This window comes from Theropithecus gelada, chromosome 2 (assembly GCF_003255815.1).
Source record: "Theropithecus gelada isolate Dixy chromosome 2, Tgel_1.0, whole genome shotgun sequence".
Classification (NCBI taxonomy): Eukaryota; Metazoa; Chordata; class Mammalia; order Primates; family Cercopithecidae; genus Theropithecus; species Theropithecus gelada.
Genome location: NC_037669.1, coordinates 157,186,583 through 157,208,832, shown reverse-complemented (window position 1 = coordinate 157,208,832; position 22,250 = coordinate 157,186,583). Strand labels below are relative to the sequence as shown.

General features: G+C 47.4%; 1 protein-coding gene across 1 annotated transcript in view; it reads left to right on the top strand.

The window, feature by feature from the left end:
* The window catches only part of EPHB1 (EPH receptor B1), a 444,507-nt gene that overhangs the window by 122,269 nt on the left and 299,988 nt on the right, over window positions 1-22,250 (top strand). Inside the window, exon 2 of the mRNA XM_025377642.1 lies at window positions 8,585-8,649. Coding sequence (XP_025233427.1) covers window positions 8,585-8,649 — 65 coding nt within the window. The remainder of the gene's footprint in view (window positions 1-8,584; window positions 8,650-22,250) is intronic.

The following is a 22,250-nucleotide window of genomic DNA, read 5'->3' as shown; positions in this document are numbered from 1 at the left end:
AAAAGCCATGTACCAAGTGCTGAGCTGGGCTGGGCAGGTAGGGCAGCCCTTCCGAAGCCGATTCCCAGCCTTACACAGCTCTGTACATTGAGCAGACCTTCCCATGTCCCCATGCTCTGGTCTGCTTCTCTGGAAGTCTACCTTGGAAGAGTCCTGGAGGGAGAGAAATGGCTCTGGGCCTTCCCGCTGGTTCGTGAGCTATGCCACGTGTGAACCAGTACCTAATCTAGGGCCTGTCCCAACTCCTTCAGGCACATTTCTATGCTGTGACCCATCTAAGCTGCGGCTTCTTTCTAGTTACCATAACTAATTGCACCTTGGAATATAAAAGAAACAGAAGGAGGAGGACGTAGTGGGTAGGACTGTGCTGATCTGTACATCCTTTAAAAGAGCAAATTTCACAGTTTGTTCTATAATTTAAATGCCTTTTCAGACTCATTCAGTCAGTCAGTCAGTAGATGGGTTGGGTTGGCACCTTCAGTTTCCTCAGGCTTGTTTCTTATCTTTCTCACTGGCCTTTGCCACAAATCAACCAGTGGAGACTTATACAATAAGAGCTTCCATTTGCCTAGCATTTACACTGGCAAGGACAGTAAATAAATGTTAGTCAAATGAGTGTTCTTAAGAAAACACAGAACATCTTTATGGGCATGGCTCTGTTGACTCAGGGCAGGAAGAAAGAGGGAAAGCCTCTTCCCGTGTTGTACATTAGGATTTTGACACTCAGCCTGACTTGATTTGCTCATCAGTTGTGGAGCTGGGGTTTGAACCCAGATATTCAGGGTTTATAGAACATTTATATTGTATGAGGGCATCTGACCAAGTTCTGTGGAACAGAAGTCACAGCTCTGCTCTGTGAACGTACTTCAAATATACTCAGATATATAAAGTGATAATGAAAACTAACCATTCAAACAGTATGAGTTCTGTGGAGGAAGGAAGACCTCCATGGGTAGGACTAGGTCGAGTCTTTCAGGTGTGCAGGGGGAGTAGGAAGACAGTCCAGGCAGAAGTGACACCATGAGCAGAAATGGGGCACTGGAAGAAGGGCTTCCTTTAGGGAACTGAAGATCAATTTGGAAGAGATGGGTTTAGATCAGAAAGCTCTTAAAGGCCAGGCATTTGTGGCGTATCTTGGAGTTAGTGGAGAGACTTTGAAAATCATAAAGTAGAGGAATGAGATGTGATGAAAGAGTCATTTTCTGAAAATTGGTTAAATTTTTATTTCTGAATTTGTGTTGTGTAAAACAGCACAGTAATAATTAGGAAGCTCATCTGTAAACCAACATCCCCCACCCAGCAGCTGTTCCATCTCGCTACCTACTCTTTTTGGGTAGTTGCTATTTCACTCGGTTGAAACACTGTCTTCTGAGTTGCATCTGTTGGCTCACACAGTTCTGCTTCCTGCTTTCTGTTTCACTGCTCACATTCTGCTCACTGCTACATTGTCTTCATAACACTCCAGGCGTGTGAATGTGCTATCCTGCACATCTTCCTTCCCCTGTGGATGGGCTGGTTCCAGCTTTTCTCATAGTCTAGATAATGATGCAATGATCAGCTTCATGATATAGAGCTTTTTGTTTTCTTCTGAAATTATTTTCTTTGAACAAATTCTTGGGAGTGAAATTATTAGGTGGTCAGAGGGCTGGAGACTCTATAAGCCTTTCTTTAGTGTGGCCATATTACTTTTTAAAAAGCTGAACTATTTACATTGTCAGACAATGAAGTCATCAGCTGCATAAAGAGCAACTCAGATGAGGCCTCCTGAATGAGACACCAGTTACGAGGTGGACGCTGTGGTCCTCATGTGCAGGAATGAAGCCCTGGGGTCAGATAGGGTGCTGAGAATGAAAAGGAATACACAGCTGAAATAGATGCTGTAAAGGAAGAAAGAACCATTGGAATATGGTGAATGATTGGGTAAAAGACTGAAGTAGAGGAAGGAATCAAAACTAAATGCTGCTGAAGTTTTACAGCTGGGCTCCAGGAAGTTTGGAAGGGTTTGATGTGAAGAAGAAAATTGCTGGAGGGAGAAGATTTAGATGGGGTAGACATATGGGAGATGAGTTGTGGAAAGTTTGCTTGGAACACGTTGTCTTTGAACTTCTGTGGCTGTGCTGGGCCCAGGCAGTGGTCATGATAGAACACAGACTGGTGCCCTTGACAGTTTACAGTCAACCAAGCCGATCCCAAAATCCAAAGCCAGCAGGCAACATGAGGCCAATTCGGACCGATAGGGACGAGATTACAGGGAGACCAGCCTGTACAGGCAGCAGGAGGTCCGGACATGGTGTGAAGTTGGGGTTTAAACACCTTTAGTGCTGGCCCCTGTTGCAGGGGCTGAGGGTCAAGGGCAGCAGACACCCTGAGGAGCCATATGGGCATCATACAGGAGTTCCATGCCAATAGGGCTGGCCTGCCCAGCCAGAAGACCATGTGCAGACCAGGTCCAGAGGGCAGCCCAGCGAGCCCTAGGGAAGGCAGAGGACCTGGCCACGCACACCCTCGGCATCTAATGCAGTCTGGATTTGGGACTGGCGGTTATTATTTAATATGTCCCACTCTTGCCAGTATGGACTGTCTTAGGTCAGGGGCGTGTGTGTGTGTGTGTGTGTATGTATGCATGCACCTGTGTGTGTGCTCATACACAAATATGTGAAGGGGATGGGGGTGGTCTCTGTTCTTTCAACAGCCAGGGGCTGGGAAAAAGGAAGAGGAGGTTCCAGCTGCCTGCTAGGCTCCATACACTTGTCATTTTGTTCCGTGCTCACATTGTTCCTATGAGTCCGTCTTCTACCATTCACTGAGGCTGCCATTGCAGATCTATTTGCACGGTTATTGGAATAATTTCTGTTTTCTGTGTGGCTGCAAGCTCCCTGAGGGCTGGAATGTCTGTCTATTCCCTGTTCATCTCTGCTTGCACAGCACTCCCTTCCCCACATCTCCATGGGAGTTACTAAAAATTCTTTGTTGAATGCATACCTGAACCCCTCTTCACCACCTTACAGCTCTCTTGCAAGGATCCTCTGTGGAGGTAGATGGAAGGAGTTGGGGCTGCCGTGTGTCCTTTGTGCAGTGGGACCAACTCTCGGCTGCTTGCATTTACATCATAGCAGCTTTGTTCTTGAGCTTTTCCATGGTGTGGCTTTCAGGCTTAAAGAGTTCTGTGGGCTGTGGAGAATAACACAGGGAAATGACTGCATGGTGGCACTAGCCCTGTCCTGCTTGAAAGGTCTGTGGACTTGCCTTATCAAATACACATAAGGCATTGCTCAGAAAAGGCCTGGAAGCTGCTATTCCATCTGTCAGTATATGTTGTATTTTGTTATCATGATGGAAGGACACTGTAAATATTTCAACTGAATATCTGATTAATGTCTCTCCAAAAAGCATGGCAGAGCTGTAAAAAGAGGGTTTATTTATTTCCTTTTCAACATGATGGGTGTCTAATTTTTCCCAAATGTCAGTATATCCAAAGGTGCCAATCCAGACAGAAACAGAAACTGCCTGCAGGGCCAGGCAGTAGCTGCCTCTTCTTCCTCACAGGAGGCTCAGACCTGGCCCCACCATCTGGACCCCCAGCCGGTGGCCCCACTGGTTGGTGGGAATGCCCTGAGGGTTTCCATACTGAAGCTTCTACAGGGAAGTGTTCCCTGGGAATATGGGATCTCTGTCAGGTTTTTTGTTTGTTTGTTTGTTTTTTGTTTGTTCTTCCAACAAACAAAAACATATTTTTTGAGATGGGCTCTTGCTGTGTTGCTAAGGTTGGTCTCAAACTCTAGGTTCAAGAGATGTCCCACCTCAGTCTCCCCTGAATAGCTGGGGTTACAGATGCACACCACAGTACCTGGCTCTATGCCAGGCTTCTTATGCATCCCATCCTTCCCAGGTTCCTGCAAGTCAAGCCAACCCTTGCCAGAGATCCCTTCTATCTCCCTTCTTAGCCTCCCTTCTTCTTTTGCTCACTGTTTCTCACTCTCCCATCTGCTTGGGATGACTCCTACTTCATTCCCTTCAACCGGTCCTTGCCCCTCCCACTGTTGCTTTTAGGAGTCACTCTCCCATCTCTGTCCCAAGAAGCAGGGGGAGATACTCCATTCTTTCCTCCTCACCATTGCCCACCCCTTTCCAGGAAACCTCAAGCATTTCCTGTTGCCTACACACAGGGCGAGACTCCCTGATGCTCGCTGTTGGGACAGGCACACCTGTTGCCCACATACAGAAGAATATTTCTGGTTCTTTTTTCCAGTGTTTTTCTCATAGGCTCAGCCAGAATAGGGTACCAGTTATGACTTTGCTTCTTGTCCTTTCCTCAACTAAACCATTAATTTCTCTAGGGCACACATCAATTTATATGCATTGTTATAGCCCCAACATGCGTTATTCCCTTGGTCTTTACAACAATACAAAGAAGAAAGGAGATGAAATGTCATTAGATGTGTAACATAATTAGATTCTTAAAGATACTTTATTGATATCATATTGGATATACCATCTCGGATTCTTGTTGTAGCTAAAGAGACTGAAGCTTGGAGTGATTAAGTTATAGTAATAGCAATACCACATGTTCCAGTGTTTTATTTCACTCAGCCTCACATTCTCCCCCCATAATCCTGGCTGCTAGTTAGCACTAGACCCATCCTGAAGTTGAGGGGTGCAGACGGAGAGAGAAATGGAGAGAGACACAGGGAGGGCGGAGGGACAGGGGAGGTTGTATGACACGAGCAAAGTCATATCTCTTCTAGGTAGTGAAGATGGGACTTGCAATCTGGTCTGCCCACACCAGCACTCTCTCTACCCTGCATGTGCCCTTCCCGGCGATCTCCCTTTGGGCACTGAGTATGTGCTCCCAGAGGGTGGTGGGCATGGGTCCCAGAGTCGTGTCCTCTGCAGGAATCCCCAGATCTGACAGCACCACATGCACTTCCAGCTGGGTTGGTCCCCATGCCACTGTTTGAGAGCAGAAGTGATGGTAAATATTTAATTGTGCTTCCACCATAACTTTCTGCCAGAACTCTCAATATGCTTTATAAATGCAAATGAGCACGCTCTTCCTCTCCAGGGAGATGTAAACCTGCTCAAATCACTTTTATTCAGCCCCCACCAGAGTGTAGTGCCATCATCAGGAGCTCCCTGTGCCAGAAAAGAAACTGCCCTTAATCATATCGAGTGGATGGTTTATGGTTTTGTGGTCTTCTGTCTCCACAATGGGCAGATATAAAGAAATGGATTTCTCTTGCTGCAAATTCTGTCCCACAGAGTGTGTGGAAAACATTATTTAGAAGCAGATTTAATTACAGCCCTAGAGCAGGTGATCATGACTAATATGAAGTCCTGGCTGTATTTATGGGGTTAACAAAACAAATGAGTCCTTGGATGACAAAAAAGTAAAGTTGATTCTTTTATTTGCTTCTGGACTGTTTTCCTCGCCACCATCTTCTGCCTGCTCCCTGCTCCTCCAACATGATCTTGCTATTGGGTTGGGGGATGCATTATTCTGGGAGCTTTTGTGGCTTCTTGGCTTTATGAGTGAGGATCCCACTGCTGCCCAACCCCAGAGCTTCTTCAGAGCCCTTCAAAAGCCCAAGTCGGCCTTGTGGTCCATGTGCTGAGATTTCAGGCTGTTGGTGTCAGGGTGGGAAGCTGTGTGACTTGGCAGAAAGCACTGCAGCTTTCTGTACCCCGATTCCCAGCTCTGCCGCAGGGACTCAGTTGCCCCTGTTTCAGGCCCTCCTGGCAGAGACATTTTAATAATCATGGAGATGAGTTTCTACAGAGCCTCATGGAGTGTCTTCTGAGAAGTGTATTATGTAAATTTGGTGTGTCATGATGATCATTATTAGTGCTGCGAAGTGGAGATGGGAGGAGGGAGGGAGAGCTGCTCCAAGCAGAGACCAGCCTCCCCAGCTGTCAGAAGAACTGGAGATGAAAACAAACTTAAGAAACCTGCTCCAGTGCTTATGTTCCTTCAAATGTGCATGGGGCACGACTCAATCCGAACACAAACTCACATGGGTAGGAAAATGCAGCTTTCTTTATTTCATTTTATGCCTGTTCATTTCCAGTTTGAGCCCCTGTTTCGCTGGGGTAGCAGAAGTGCTATCTGGGTTACAAGTAGGCCCATCGTGTTAAGCTTTGGAGGAAGGCGCTCCCTGGCTCTGTTGGCTCCTGTCCACACAGGCACTTGCTGAGATACCCTGTACCCCACCTGAACCCTGCTCATATCCCATGCAGGTCACCACTGGATGCCCCCAGGTCCCCCTCATTAGACCCACTCAGGCCCTTCAGCCCCCCTGCTGTCCCTGAGTGCCATGTTAGTCTGGCGGGGCCATTGGCCACTCCCTCACCTCCCTAGGATGCTGAATATCCAAGCCCGTGTCCTGGACAGGCTCTCAGCGTTTCTCCTGTGGAGTGGGTAGCTCTTTGGGATTGAGTGAGCAATGAGAGCATAGGAAGACCCTTTCTTCCACACAGCTCCCCATTTATCACTTCTGTTTTAGTTCCCTTAGTCCTGCCCCTTAGGGTGGGTTTCTCTGCAAACTTTTGGTTTATGACAGGGTTCTTCTATTTCATAATGGGCCCAAGATTTTGTGACATCTCCTCCCTGATGCGGTAAGCAAGGAGTGGCTGTTCTCATGGTGATGGGAAGGGGAGGCAGTGGGAAGGACAAGAGGAGAAAAAAACCCCAAACGATGCATCATTTATATTGTACCCTTCCCTGTTTGTTGAGTAGCTATGCAGCTGGGAGGTGCTGTGTCTGTTCCCTTGATACATATCCTGGGAACGCAGGTGGCTAGGACACCATCACCTGCCCATATAGCACCATTGTGTAGATTTTTAAAAGTGCCCCTCTGCAACAATTGGATATCCACATCAAGAAAAAAGTGCATTGATCCTATACCTTCCACCTTATGCAAAAATTAACTTGAATCATAGACCTAGGTAGAAGAAAAAAATATTTGCGACCTTGGGTTAGGCAAAGATTTTTCAGATGCAGCACTAAAGTGTAAAAGAAAACAAAATGATAAATTGTACTTCATCAAAATTAAAAACTTCTGATTTTTGAAAGACACTGTTACGAAAATGAAAACATAAGCCACAGACTGGGAGAAAATATTTGCAAAGCATGTGTCTGAAAAAGGAGTTGTATTCAGAATATATAAAGACCTCTCAAACTCAATAATAAGAAAATAATCCATTTAAAAAGGAGAAAAAGATTTGAATAGACACTTCAAAGAAGATTTATGGATGACAAATAAGTATGTGACAAGATGTTTAATACCATTCGCCAGCAAGGAAATGAACATTAGGTCCATAATGATATAGCACTACACACTGATTAAAATGGCTAAAGTTAAAAACAAATGACCATGCCAAGTGTCAATGAAAATATGGAGGAACTGGAATTCCCATAGACTCTCACAATAATAACCCCAAACTGGGAACAACAGGTGAATGAATAAACAAATGGTGGCACATCACACAAGAGAGTATTACTCAACGATAAAAAGAAATTAGCTATTGGTATACACAACAATATGAGTAAGTCTTAAAATAATTATGCTGAGTGAGAGAAGCCAGATTTGTAAAAAATGGCGTATACTATATGGTTCCATTTATATGAAATGTGAGAAAATGCCATTTAATCTACAGTGACAGAAAGCATATGAGTCATTGCCTGGGACAGGGACATGGTGGGTTAGGAGTAGGAGGAAGGAAAGTATTACAAAGGGACTAAAGAAACTTTTGGGTATGATGAATATGTTTATTAATTTGTAGTGATGGTTTCACTGGTGTACATATATATCAAAATGTGTCAAATGATACATTTTAAATATGTGCAGTTTATCCCTGATGGCTCCTAGGAGCTCACAGCAGCATCCAGCTGTCTGTCTTTCCTTTCCTGTGGCCAGAGGAAGGAAGGTAACCAGCTGGCTGCTGTGGCCACCCTTGCAACTTCATCACCTGCATGGTAGGCTGCTGGGATGTGAGATGTGTGTTTGTGTTCTATGTGAAACCTTTGCCAAAGCTATGTGAGCCCTTTGGAGTTGATGGGAAGTCACCCAAGGGTGTCAATATAGATGCCTGATGGGGAGGCAGAGGAGAATGTGTGGAGAGGAAGGAGGGCAGACAGATGAGGCCAGAGAAGCCTCACAATGGGGAGGAAGAAGGCAGAAAGAGGTGGCCTAGAAAGGCCCGAGGAAGGTTTTAAATTTGGCTACTTGGTCAACACGGCCCTGGTAGAATCTCTGGGAAGAAGCTGGGTCTTGGGGGTAAAGTGGTGGGTGCACAGATGACTTCATCCAACACAGGAGCCTTGGGGTCACTGGGGAGACAGCACTGGACTTAGTGTCAGACCTGAGGTCTGTATCAAACTTTGCCATAAGCTGCATAATCTTAGCAGGCTTCTTTTGCTATCTGAGCCTTGGGCTTCACAGAGGGGCCTGGGCTTGAAAGTGCACAAAGCTCCTTGTACTACTGTCATTTACTATCACAAACAACTTCATGATCTTGAGGGCCACTGCATAGCAATCCTTCTGACTCATCGTTTTTTTGTTTATTCTTTTTTCTTTTCAATCTACAGAAACGTTAATGGACACCAGAACGGCTACTGCAGAGCTGGGCTGGACGGCCAATCCTGCATCAGGGGTGAGTATCACACCATTCGTCTTTCAGTCCTGCTGTGAGTTCCTGGACCCATACGATATCTAGGAGAGTAGAGACTACCCAGAGCAGTACCTGTGGGGAATGGAATACAGGTGTGAATGGGTGTGTCCACTGCCCATCCATGTAAAGACAGCACTGGGGGTCTCAGACCTGAGCTGCTGCCTTGTGTGGTGATGTAGACCATCTCTTGACACAGTCGTTTCTGAAAGCTGATACCTAGACAACTGGGGCCATGGCTGTGTGGGGATGGGGGCAGGGTGGTGACACTGAGGCAGATCAGAGATCTGTGATGCCCAAAGGGCTGCAGCAAAGGCAAAGACATGAGGGAGGAGGTAGAGTTCAGAATGGCCAAGGCTCTCTTTCACCTAGACCTTGCCTTGGAGAGACAGTCATGATTTATTTGTATAGTGTTCATGTACCTGGTCAACTACAAAGATAGATTATCCTTGAGGAGCTCATGGCCTCTTGTGGGAACCAGTGTGTGACAGTGGAGATCAACAGGCAGGTGTGGGCACAGAGTTGGGAATGAGAAGCCATGAGGTTAGACAAGAAGCCTTTATAGACAAGGTGCAAGCAAGCTGGGTTTTAGAGCATGGGTAGGAGATTGACAGATGTTGTACCGAGAGCCTGGAAAGATGTTCTAAGTAGGAGGAATGCTGGTTGAAAGGGATGATGAGATTATGAAAACACATAAGAGGGAAGAGTCTGTGTGTATGGAACAGAGCATGGTGTCAGTGCTGCTGAGATGGGGCTGGAGGGTAAGTTGGAACCTGGAATGGTGGTGATGGACTGTGACTGCCATGCTGAGCAGGGAACTTGGATTTTATCCCATAGGTAATGGCGAGATCCTGAGCAGGAGAAGGAAATGGTCACATTTGTTGACAGAATTGTAGAGAACAGTTAAGAGAAAAGCATTTAAGAGGCTCTTTAAGCAGTCTTGGATGTGACAAAAGAATCAAGTTAAAACAGGATATGCAGAGGCTAGTTTGAGAAAAGTTAAGGAGGACGAATTGGCAATGGATGGACTATGGCAGGAAGGAGAGAAAGATAGGGGAGGTGGAGATGATGTTCATGTCCCTGGCTTGGGCAGTTGGCTAATTTCAGAGCTTAATCATGAAGGGAGAAGGCAAGAGGAGGTGAGAGTGGGCTCTTCATCCCAGCCAGTGGGTGATGTCTGGCTGGGACAGGGTGGCCCTAGGCCTCCTCATCTGTCCCAGACCTTCTCTCTGCATCCTGTCCCTGTAATCTCTATACCCCATGAAGGATCTCCAGCATAGCACTTCATCACCATGCCCTGGTTCTGCTGCAGGGATGGTTCTATTTGGGACACTCGGGTCACAGGGCAGACAGTTATCTCACCTGTGCATTCTCCACTGGGTTCTCACTGTTACCCTATCCCAGCATTTGAAGAACTGCATTGCTCGAGGCATAAGCATCATGCCTTGGAACAGGGAAGCAACGTCCAGAATGAGCTGGCATTCCCTAAAGCGGGGAGCGGGCACAGGGGCAGAGCCTGACCACACTGAACAAGTCCAAATCATGCCAGAAACACTGTGGGCAACCAGGAAAACCTTCCCACTTTTACTTGGGACTTTATGTAAAGCTGATGAGGCAGCAGTTCTTCCATATCACCTGGATATTAGGAACTTGCCGTCTTTTACAAATTATGTTATTGTTTGAAGGCTTGTGTGTTTTTACAAGGCCCTGACATGATTTATGGTTAATTTTTCCCTTGGTTTTTATACACAACACCTGTTTTCTTTATACTTCTGATATCCTTTCCCAAGGAAGATTCTCCTTGAGGGAAACATTCAAAGGCAAGGCATGCCCTTTAGAGACAGCAGCTGCCTGGGCTCTCCCTGTTTGCCCTCCCCACTTGCTACCAGCATGCTCAGCTGCCTTTCCCCAGCACTCATTGTGAGGCAACACACAGCCAGGTCGTTCTTCTCCTGGTGCCCCGAGTAGCTTCTGAGTTTGTCTAGTTTACAGCAACTGGGGGAGGGTCAACGTGGCCCTTGGTCTGGGTGGAAAAGGAGGACTCAAGGACTATGCTTCCATCCCAGGCCTGCTTGTCTGTTTCCTCCGTGCTCTTCCGGGACAGTACCCTCCAATTCTGTGAACACACCAGTATCTGGCTCAGACTCACATGTCTAACTGCCACTTCTTTCACTGGATGCTCATGGGCATGTCAGTCTCACTTCTTTCACTGGATGCTCATGGGCATATCAGTCTCAACGTGGCCCAAGCAGATCTCACCCCCTTTTCCTTTCCCCACCCACACATGTGCATTCTCTATCCAAATCTTAGCACATTTATAAAGGCCAGAAACCAGAAGTGATTCTTGACTTCTCTTTTTATCATCTTCAGATCTCTGCTCGTGTCCATCCTCAGGGACATGCTCTCTGCATCCCAGTCATGTTAGAGTCCCCATCACAGGTCTTCTCAGTGCCAGGGAGCTTTACCGATAGCACAATACACAGTCCCAAAGTTTACATCTCTCTGTGTTAGAATTTGATTCACTTCTAGCCCCCCTTCAGCCATATTATAACCTCCAGGGTGGCCAGGACTCTGTGCATTTGTTCATCATTGGCAGCTTACACCTAGTTCACTACCTAACTCAATGTTTCACTGTTGAAAGTTTCTGACTTGAGCAAGTGGGTGGATGATGGTGCCATCCTTGAAGTCAGAGGACACAGGAGGAGGAGTATGCTTGGGTGGGAAGAGGATGAGTCAATCTGGGACCTGTCAAGCTTGAAGCGTCTCTGAGGTACCCACGGGAAGGTGTGCCGTCAGCATTTGACTTTGGGGCAATGGAATCAGAAGGCGGCCACATGTCAGTGAGATGGGAGCCTGGGGCGTGGCTGCAGTCTCCCAGGGGAGTGTCCACAGGGGAAAGAGTTGAGAGCTTTGGATGGATAACCTGCACTGAAGTGCCAAATAGAACCTGACATGGAGACTGGGAAAGAGTGGGCTGGGAGCAGGAGAAAACCAAGAGGAGGTCCAGTTTTAGAAGCCAGGAGAAGAGTGTGTCAGGGAGGAGGGCACAAAAGTGGCAAATGCCTCTGGGTGTTAAACATTTCCACTGGGTTTAGCTGCCAGAAACCCTGAGGTTAAGTATACAGATGGTTTCAGAGGGGCCCAGGGCGGGAAGCCAGAAAGCAGAGAGGTGAAGAGTCAGTAGGAGGTGGGGCAGTAGAGACAGCAATTGGTAAGGGGAGGGAGGACAGAGCTTGGTAGATGGAGGGAACAAGGGGCTGTGGGCGCATTTGCCTTTCCCAGGGAAACGGCTCTTTTCCTGTTGAAATAGTAAGACACAGATAAAGGCGCCTACGGAGAGCTGAGAGTGCTCAGTTTTGACATGACAGAGCCATGAAATAGAAAATTCCTCTCAGCTTCGTATCTTCTCTCTGGGTTGGAAGTGAGGTTTGGAGGGTGAGGCATGTGGAGTCTGGGTAGCAGGTGTTGAGAGGGCACAAAAGGAACTGCTACTGAGAGCTGCAGAGAGGCTGGCCGTGTTTTGGAGGAATACGGCCAGGAGTAAGAGCTGGATTGTGGCTGACAACTGTGCACGCATGAGGATCCTGATCTACAGGCCTCCTTCAGCTGCCTGACTACCTGGAAGAGCTGTGGTAGTGGGATCATCAGAGTTCTGGTTGCACAGGAAAAAATGGCGGGACTGAAGGGGCCAGGGACTGAGGACGCTGGCACCTTATTTCATGACATCTATCCCACAGGAAGGAGAGTGAGGCCAGGAGGACTGGTGTGACCAGCCCAGAGGCCCCAGATGTAGGTCTCAATGAGGCTAAAGAACAGATGTGATGGCATGGCTGGGACTGGAGGAAGATCTGGCACCTTGACATCAGATTTAAGACACACAGAGCTCTTCCGGGTGATGAAGAGGCTCTGAGTGGATCACCGTGTGAGCTGCTGGAGCAGAGGAGGATGAACTTCATGGCACTGAGGAGCTCAGGTGTTTGAGAAGCCAGGAGGCTTGGGAGAGGAGGAGTTCACCTTTTTCTGAGACCTAGTGTGGAGAAGATTGGGGAGGGAGATGGACTGTCAGCCCATACAGGAGGGAATGTCCTCAGATTGTTTCTCTGCAGTCAGGACACCATGTGTGGATGCTTAAGGTGGAGATGGTGGGTGGCATTGTTCTGGAGGCCTCAAAGGAACTGGGTTTGCCTCATCCAGAGGAGTCACACAGTGCTGCCAGGGGCCCAGCTGGCGTTGCAATGGGCCCCATCCACAGTGCATAGCCTGTGTGGCAGGCTTCCCAGACCCAGAGAGAGGCCAAGGGACTCTTCCTTTTATGGGGCTTTGTGTGTGCCTTTGCTGCTGTACTTGAGAACTACTAGATATAAGAAGGGGTTGGACCACTCACCTACACAAAGCCCACAGATCATTCCCAGTTTTATTGTTGGAAAGCAATATTACATGGCAAAACCAGAAAGTGTTCCCAGATTAAAATTGCTGCTTTATAATCTATTGCAGCACCCTGCCTTTCATTGAAGGCCTTTAGGTTTAATCTAAATCAGGGGCTACCTGGTGAACAGAGGAAAAAGGTAACAAACACATTTACAAAGTAACAAATGCCAGGGAGAGGCTGAGCTCCCACTAACGAGCTATCCCAGGGACTGTCACCACAACCCCTGGTGACCCTTTTTGGGATGGCTTCTAGCCCTGCCCTGAAAGATTCCCTAACCTTTCCATTTCTGGACCTCTAGGCAGTGGGGAGTTCAGAGAGGTCCCGTGGATAAACAGTCAGTGCCGTGCCCAGCCGTGGGTAGTGCTTTGTAAACAGCAGTCTTTCTGGTTGCACCTCCAGTTCTGCTGCAGTTCCTGGATGCTCCCTGGCCTCCCTACTCTGTTCCTTCTCCCCGACACTCTCTCTCTCAGGTGTCAGCTTTGTTTTCAGCCCCTCTGGGACGCTCCTGGATGCTCCTCCCACCATGGCTGGGGTGGGTCCCCCATTTATTTAAGCCTGGGGGTCTTGGTACCAACCTCTAACATACTGTCCTTCACTCTGTAAGTTAAATATCTGTTGATGTGTCAGTCTTTTGCACTGGTCAGAGAATGAGTCAGCTCCCTCTCTGTGTCCCTGGTGCCCAGCACCAGCCTGCCATAGGACAGGATCAGATTAATGTTTTGTTGACTGACTGAATAAATGAATAACGATCATTCTTGATACTTGTCTGTATCTCCAACCCAGACCCCTGAACTTAGGAGACACTCAGTTTAGGTGTACTGTAACCCAAATACACTGTAACATGTTTGTCGTAGGCCTCGTAACACCCAATTGGTGGTCAATATCTTTTTAAAGAGCATAATTAGTGATGCACATGGAGCCACTTCTCCTGAGATAAGCATGATAAAGGGGACCAGGACAGGCAGAAGAAAGTCCCCGTTGCTTTCAGCCCCCAGCTGTGATGGATTAGAAAGGTAAACCTAGTCCCTCTGATCAACAGGCTTATTTAACTTGCTTGTTGGAAATCTCAGTCCAGAGTTCTTTTACTTTTGAAGTGGTTGGCCAGGGCTCACTGGCCATTTGTACCTGGGCCGCCATTGGCCTCTGTGTGTGTAAGTTTCTGTGTTGGTGAGATGTGTGGCTTATGTGTAAACATCTACCTGAGTTCTTACTTTCCAAAAAGTGCCGTGAGGGCTTCCAGTCTCCACCTCCTTCTGTGCTGTGCTGTGGAACCACCTGTGTTGTGGCCCATGGCGTGCTCTGTTGACTACTGTAACACTGGCAGATCTTCACCATAGGAAGGGGGGTGTGATAGAGGAAAAACAGGAAGGAAGTCCAAAGCCAAGCCTCATGAACCTTCAGGATGAGTGAGCTGGGCTCATGTGTGCTCCGTGTGTGTGTGCATATATATATCTGTAGAAATGTAAGTATGTGTGTGTGCATGTATATATGTGTGTATATATATTTGTGTGTATATGTATACATGTGTCTATATGTCTGTATATGTGTCTATATATGTTTGTATATATGTATATATGTGCTATGTGTCTGCATGTATGTATACATATACATGTGTATATAGTGTGTATATATGTGTATCTGTATATATGTGTATGAATGTATATATGTATGTGTATATNTGTGTATATATGTGTATCTGTATATATGTGTATGAATGTATATATGTATGTGTATATATGTGTGTGTCTGTGTACATATGCTTGTGTGTGTGTGTGTGTGTGTGTGTTTGTATATATGTATGAAGTTAAATTAGCTGATCTCACCCTGTGCTTCTGTAAGCAGTTCTAGAGTTCTGGAAACACTTTCAATAATGGGAGGATTATTAGACTGAATGGAGAGCTTCAGAGCAGGCTACTGTGAAGGGAACAACATGTATTTGAATGTCCGTGTTTGGTAATTAACTCCTGATACGAAATGCATGCCCATGAGTACCGGCGCGCAGGCCGAATGCACAGCTGCTGCTTGGTTGTTTATGTGTGCGCTGTCTAGGCCATTTGGCAGTCCCTGGCTGTCTCCTCAGTCCCTGTCAGATCCCCCACCAGCTGCCCACCTCAAGTGACTCAGGAAAGCACACTCTGAAGAGAAACCCACTCTAATAACACCTCATCCATTCCAAGGCCAAGCAAAATCAATTACAATTTATCTGGTCTGATGGGTAAGACCTTTATGGAGAAGCAGTTAAGGCCTCAGGTCCTGGCATCAAATAAACTGGCTATTTTTCTGGGTCTGCACTCCCTGCCTGTGTGATCTTGGGCCTGTTATTTAGACTCCTTCGGTCTCAGGTTTCACTTCTGCTCAATGGGGTAAGGATGATAACTCTGTCATATATGAAACAATATCAGTAAAAAGTTTTCCTTGATAAACACTTAGGAAATGTTAGCACATCACTAACCCTCTGGAGGGCTGAATTTTCTCTTTTCTTCCTTTAATGATTCAATCATGCTTATTAAGACAGAAAAGCCCGAGCTAGATTAGAAAAATCCAAGAGAAATTTAGCTCTGGACAAAATGGTTTTGTGAATGGAAGTTCACCACATTTGAATTTCAGGACATGCCAGAGGCAGAAGGTCAAAAGAAGGTAGTGGGGCTGGCCATGATTTCTCAGACAGGCACCACTGAATGGGGACCTGGGAGCTTTGGACCTGAGCGCTGATTGCTGGAAGCTATTCTCATTCTATGCTTTAGTATCTGTCAGGGCTTTTTGATGGCCAATGACAGAAAAGCAAAGCTCAGTCTCGAAGGATAGGTTGGCTCATGAAACTGAATGGTCCAGGGGCTGGTGTGGCTTCAAGTTTGGGTGGTCATCAATTGATCCCTCCTCCCCACCCTCTTGTTTTATCTCTTTTCTCTCTGTCTTCCCATCCTTTTTTCTCCTCTCTCTACTCCCACAGTGTAAGTTCCATACTGGAGTTCTTCTTGGTCATAAGATGTCTGCCTGCAGTAGCTCTAGCCCTTATAGCCTCTTTCATCTGTATGCCCTGGAGAAGAGCAGACATCCTGTCCTGGGTCCCCCAGCAAAAGCGCTGGAATTAGCTCTGAGTGGGCCTGGCTGGCTTGGCGTGAATCCTTCTCATGCTCACTCTGGACCATCCCCTGGGGAGGAAATTGACACTGAGGTCCTGTGTCCATTCCTGTGTTGTGGAGAGCCTACTGGAAGGCCAGGGAGAAAGGCAGGAGAGAGTAACAGAGGGAATCAGGATATAGGTAACAGAAAGATGGACTAGGTAGGAAAAAAAAAATCTATTACTGTATGACAGACCCTAAGTGCCTTATAGCCAGGCACACATTAATCCTCACAATAGCCCCATTTTACAGATGAGGAAACTAAAGCACGGAGCAGCTTGTAAATTGCCTAAGGTCTCATGGTGAAAAAGTGCCAATGCTGACCTTTAACTTCCTGGAGGCTGGCTCTCCTGCCAACAATTATGCTCCACTGTCTTTCCCAATGAAATGCTACCCACCGTGGTATCTTCAGAGGCTGAGTTCCAGAAGGAACTCCCAGACTGAGCCTCCTTAAATTTAGGCTCAGTCAGTTTGCAAAAGGTTTTTTTTTTTTTTTTTTTTCTTCTCACAGTAAGATACATGGGTGGTATTCTTTCTCTGAGCTGTTCCCTGGGAATTAGAACCACTTTCTCAACAGAGAGGCCCAGCCTCCCCTGCTGTTGGGCCTCTGACCTCCCTGTTCCCTCCCTCATTCCCTCCCCTCCTATTCCCTCTTCAGGTAAACCACTGAGATAAGTCAGAGCTCCCCACCCTAGGCCTCCCACCCACTCTTTATCTTTTTCTCTCTCTACCAAAAGGCCTGTAATTAGGAAACATTAGCAGGCTCAAAACAGCTTTCATACCTGAAACATCCTCCATAATTGCACTCAGCAGAGCTCTTCCCTGGCTATTAATGTCACTTCTATGAAGCAATGAGGAACAAAACACCCGAGGCACTTAAAACATTTTTTATATAATATGCATCTTTTAGGAATGGAAGTTTAAAATCACCTGCCTGACAGAGACAGTGATAGACAAAGGCTTGAGGGGCTCGGGTGAGAGCCAGGAAGCAGGTCCTCCTCTAGGAGACGGAAGGCGGCGGCCACGAGATTCAGATGCTGCTCTGGGAAGAGACTCCAGGGCCGTGCATGGGTGGACCTACCTCAATGGATCCCCAGGGGAGGAGAATTGGGCCAGATGAACAGTGAGGCCACTATTCTGCCTGGCTTCATCGCTTGTGGTTGCCCTCATGGGGCATTCCTATGAGACTGTTTTTGTGGACATGTGTATGCATTTAACAGAAAGGTGAATAGGATGCCACAGATGACCCGTGTTGTAGAGTAGAATGTCAATCATTACACTGATTGCAGAAATATATTGGATATGACTTTGTGTGTGTGTGGTATGGGTGGGGGGAGGGGAGTGGACGGGGAGGGGAGAGAGAGAGAGAGAGAGAGAGACAGAAGCTTCTCTAGCTTGCTGTATTAAACAACTTTGGGAGTTGTGGTGGTTCACCAGAACCTTACTGTCTGGCAGATTTATTTTCTTGCTCTTGGAAATGGCTCATAGACTCATTCATCAACACAGCAGAGACATTTCTGTCCACAGACTCTGGGAGGGAATTCCAGAGGTTACCCAAGCCCACCTTCCCCCTCTTGGAGGAATGCTTAACCCTTGTTGGTCCAGACAGGTGTCTTTCCACTTCTCTAAAACCTTCCCCAAGAGGACAGTTGCCCCACTACGCCCTTTGTCCCAATCTTGGAAACCTTTATGCAACTAGCATGTGAGCCTGAGGACTGACCCTTTGATGACAGCACTTATCAAATTGAAGGACAAGTGGCTCTCCAGGGCAGGAGAGGACACAGGGCTCCTGACGCAGGCACTGGGTTGGAACTGAGGAGGGTCAGCATTGCCCTGACAGCCTGAACTCACAGCACTCCCACTGGTGACCTTGGTGAAGGAAAGAAACGTATTATTGGGAAAGACAAAGCATTAGAAGGAGAGTGAGGATAAGACGAACAGGAGGAAAACAGGTGAAGAAGGGAGGATCAGGGTTGTCAGAAGATGAGCCTGGTTCCCGGAAGGAGGAACTTATAGCCTCTGCAGGAACAGGGCAGCCTTGGGATGTTGGCTTTGGCCTTACTTCCAGTTATGTGCTAAAGCGTTAGAATAAGTTGGCCAAAATCCCACTATACTTTCAGTAGTATGAAGGATCATGTCCAGGATTTGGGATCTGATGTCCTGGACTTATTTGCATTTTCTGTTAAGTTCTTCAACCTCTTTAAGTCCATATGCTGCCTTTATAACATGAGTAATATAAGATCTTATCTATAGAGTGATTGGGATTACATTGTGTTTACCTTTGTTTGTAAACTGTAAGGCTCAGTGCCGTACCACTTACCCTGACTAGTACTAGTGGTAACAACGGACTCTTGTTCGAAAGACCTAACTTGCATGGGATGAGGGTGGGAAGTGATGAAGGAGGGCCCCTGGAGACACAAGATCAGCATGGTAGGTTGTGATTCTCACATGAACAATGTCAGAGAGCACACCCTGTTATTAATATCAGTGTTATTATTAATAATGATAACTATTACACTAATCATCACCATTAATTATATACCAACGGTGTGCCAGGCATCAAGCTTTACTTGTATGACCTCACTTCTCACCGGGACACTGCAAGGAAGGAAGGTGGCATCTCTCCCATTTCCAAAGTTCTGTTTCCAAAGAGCCATTATCCAAAGTTCCAGGACTGGGTGGGGGTGCCTCTGAGACTGACCCTAGGCTTGTCTGACCACAAAGCTCACTTTTGTATCTTTGCCCCTCAAGGAGTGTGAGGAGACAAACTCAGACTCACAGACTGTTGAGAAACCAGAGAATGGAGCTGCGGTGGGGAGGAGTGGGAATGAGGAGGGGCAAATGTTCAAAAAGAAAAAGTGTAGCTTTTTAAAGTAGCAAACCAGTGAGTTGTGCATGTGATAAGCACCTGATAAATCATTTTTTAAAGTAAGCTCTATGGGGGGAGGTAGAGGAGGTGGTTTGGGGAAGTGTGGGGTTGGGGGACCAAACAGCAGCAAGTCCAAGAGGAACCTGGAGCAGGTGAGCCCTGGCCAGGGATCCTCAAGAGGATACAGGTGGTCCATGTGTATGTCCGGGTCCAGGCAGTGATAGAGGAGCCCAAGAGGATTCCCTCCCACCCCCTAGGTCCTGACAAGTGTTCAGGAAGTGAGAATTGCTGGGAAGGGAAGGGAGAGCTGTGAGGGGCTCCAGAGATCTCCTTTGTCTCATCCATTGTCCTCAGTGCCAGTGGGGCTGAACGCACCCCTCCACCATTTGAGATGCTGCTCTGCCAATAGAATGGGGCTGGGGTCCCATCGTGGCACATCCTCATCTCCATGCATGCTGTCCCACTTGTTGCTCTTTCTAGTGGAGATAGGCATGTCCAATACATTTCCCAGTGTCGCGAAGGACAGCCTACATGACAAATGTAGGAGTCAAGATTCTGACTTATTTGCTGATCAAGAGCTTTGCCTTTAAACCAATGCGGCAAATGGTAATGGTCCACGTTTGCATTTAGGTGCAAGCAGTTCATTATGTAACAAGGCAGGGGTGACCCAGGTGAGTGGTGCCTCAAGTGATGGGCACCTGTGTATGGTTGGCCATATCTTCACAGGGCTGACTGTGGGATGCAAATGCAGGGAAGGCCAGACTGATCTCTGCCATTTGGAACAGTCCTGGTCCCAGATGAAAGTAATGGTGGCCCCACTGTGTGCATTGCTGGCCTGAGCATAGCTGTCATGAGAGGCTTAATATGGGAGCTGAATTTTAAAGGACACATTGGAAAAATCAGAGTGTTTCTATTGGGGTTAACCAGGGGTTGTGTCATTTGAAGAATATTCTTGCACCTGGGAAACCAAGTCCAGGAGGCAAAGGAGTGGAATACTTTTTCTCAATGGAGGCAGAGTTCTATGCAGGCTTCTTAGGGCCAAGCTTCAGCATCTAAAGTCCCAGGAAAAAGCAGTCCCCGTAAGTGGGTCACACATGGTGGCCACATTCCCACCCAATTGGGAGAACACACAGGATGTGGTGGGGGTGTCCTCTCTTGAGGCCAGATGTGGCTTTTTTTCACCCAGAGACTGGGAATTGCCTCCATCCTGAGAATGGGAATGAAGCCAAGAGCTCCTGCCAGAGGCCCCGCCCCTTCCTTCTCCCATGGCTGGCTCTCTTGTCTCCAAGGCAGCTTTGGCTGGCCCCAGCCAGCATGGCTCATGCTCAGTCAAAACTTCCCGAGCTCATGGAATGAGGAGCCCATTTCCTTAGCCTGTAACCCGGCATGATGGGCCAGCTTGAGGCTGGCCTCTGCTATATGTTCTGAGCAGAAATCCCTCCAAGCTGAAGGGAAATGCCATCAGTCTCTCCCAGGGGTGACTCTCTGCTCCTCTATCAATGGAGTCCAGGCCTGGGCATAGCAGTATTAAGCAGCTGGGGCCTGGGGCCTCCAGCTCCCACCCCTGCCTTGTTCTACAAGGCCGTGTTGGGCAGCAGTGAGAACCACATTCAATCGACAGCTTAAGATAATCACATGTGTGAGGCACTGCAATAATGGCAGCTGAATACCCTGCCGCCGTTGCCATAGTGACCAGCCAAGCACTGGTTCCCTCCTTTTTTTTTTTTCCTTTTTTGTTTTCTGGACCTCCTTGTTATAGGGCTGGCTGGTGGGGTGGGTGATGAGTTGGGGAAATGGGAAAGGAGGAAAGGGGGAGGAGAGACCCAGGAGGGGCAGCCCATTATACTCTCTTTAAATACCCCAGCTGGAGGTGTTTTAAATCTCAACAGAGACAGAGAGAAACAGTGTCTTAATCCCTAGCTCCCTGTGAATTATTTAAAGGGATCTTGTCAGAAGGATGAATTTGTCACTGTTGCAGTGTCAACAGCAGCAGCAGCTGTCATAATGGCTGAGGACCCCACTCCAGGCAGGGCCTGGTACGAAATACTGCTGCCTGCTGGAGGTTACAGTGGCCCAGGGGCCTATAGATAGGGAGCCCCTGCCCAGACCCAAGCCTGCAGTATTTTCCCTAGCATGCTGGTAGAAACCTGGGTGTGAAATATGCCAGAATGTAAAGGGGTGTGCACCCTTCAGACCTCGTGCCCTGCTGGCCTTGCCCTCTAGTAGTGTGGTTCTATAGTCACAGGGTCTTTAAGCAGTGGACGGAGCTGACCAGCGCTCACACAGCTTTCCGATGGTATGCATACCCAAGGGAGGGCCACGGCCAACACCTCAGCTGCCTGCACTTGCACTTGCACACACGTACACACACGCGCGCATATATCAGTGATGGATGCACAGGTGCTGATGGACAGACAGAAGAGTCTTAGATCATACACATCACGGAGGGAGAGAGGACTTCCAAGAAAAAAATAACTGATGTGCACTCAGAGAGAGGCTAAGTGTGTGTCCCCAGAGGGCAGATATTCATGATAACTGGCTCACAAGGGGCTCTCACTGGGGTTTAATTACTTTGCAAGCTTAAGTCACCTTTGATCCTCACAATTGCCTTATGAGATAGGTACTATTAGGTACTATCCCTGTATTGCAGAGGAGGAAGTCGAGGCTCAGAGTAATTTAAAGACTTGCCCATGGTCACACAGCTGGGTCTGGTGGACTCCAGATCCTGTGAACTTACCCCCAGCTAAGATGGGGATCCCCATGATTCTGGGTTGGGCAAGGTTAGAGCAGTGCTGTTTTTAAACCCCCATCCCTTTTTTGATCATCACAAAAACCTCCTTCCTAGCAATCTGAATATACTCTGCTTGGGGACATTTCCTCCTCCTTGACCTTGTTGCAATATTGTCTGCATTTCTCTACCATCCAAGATTCTGTGGAGCTCTGCTCTTAAATATTGCATTGGGAAACAATATGTATATGTTTGTGATGTTGCAGTTATGTCCCTCACCCCCATCCCCTTGCTGTGATGCATTTCCAGGAGGGCATCTTTGCTGTGAGTTCACAGTTTAGGGATTTCATTGCTTTGTACTGCTACAACATGGAAGCCCTTCCAAGGCACTGGGCTTTCAAAAGAGTCCCCAACCCTGAGCCGGTCACCTTTCTCAAT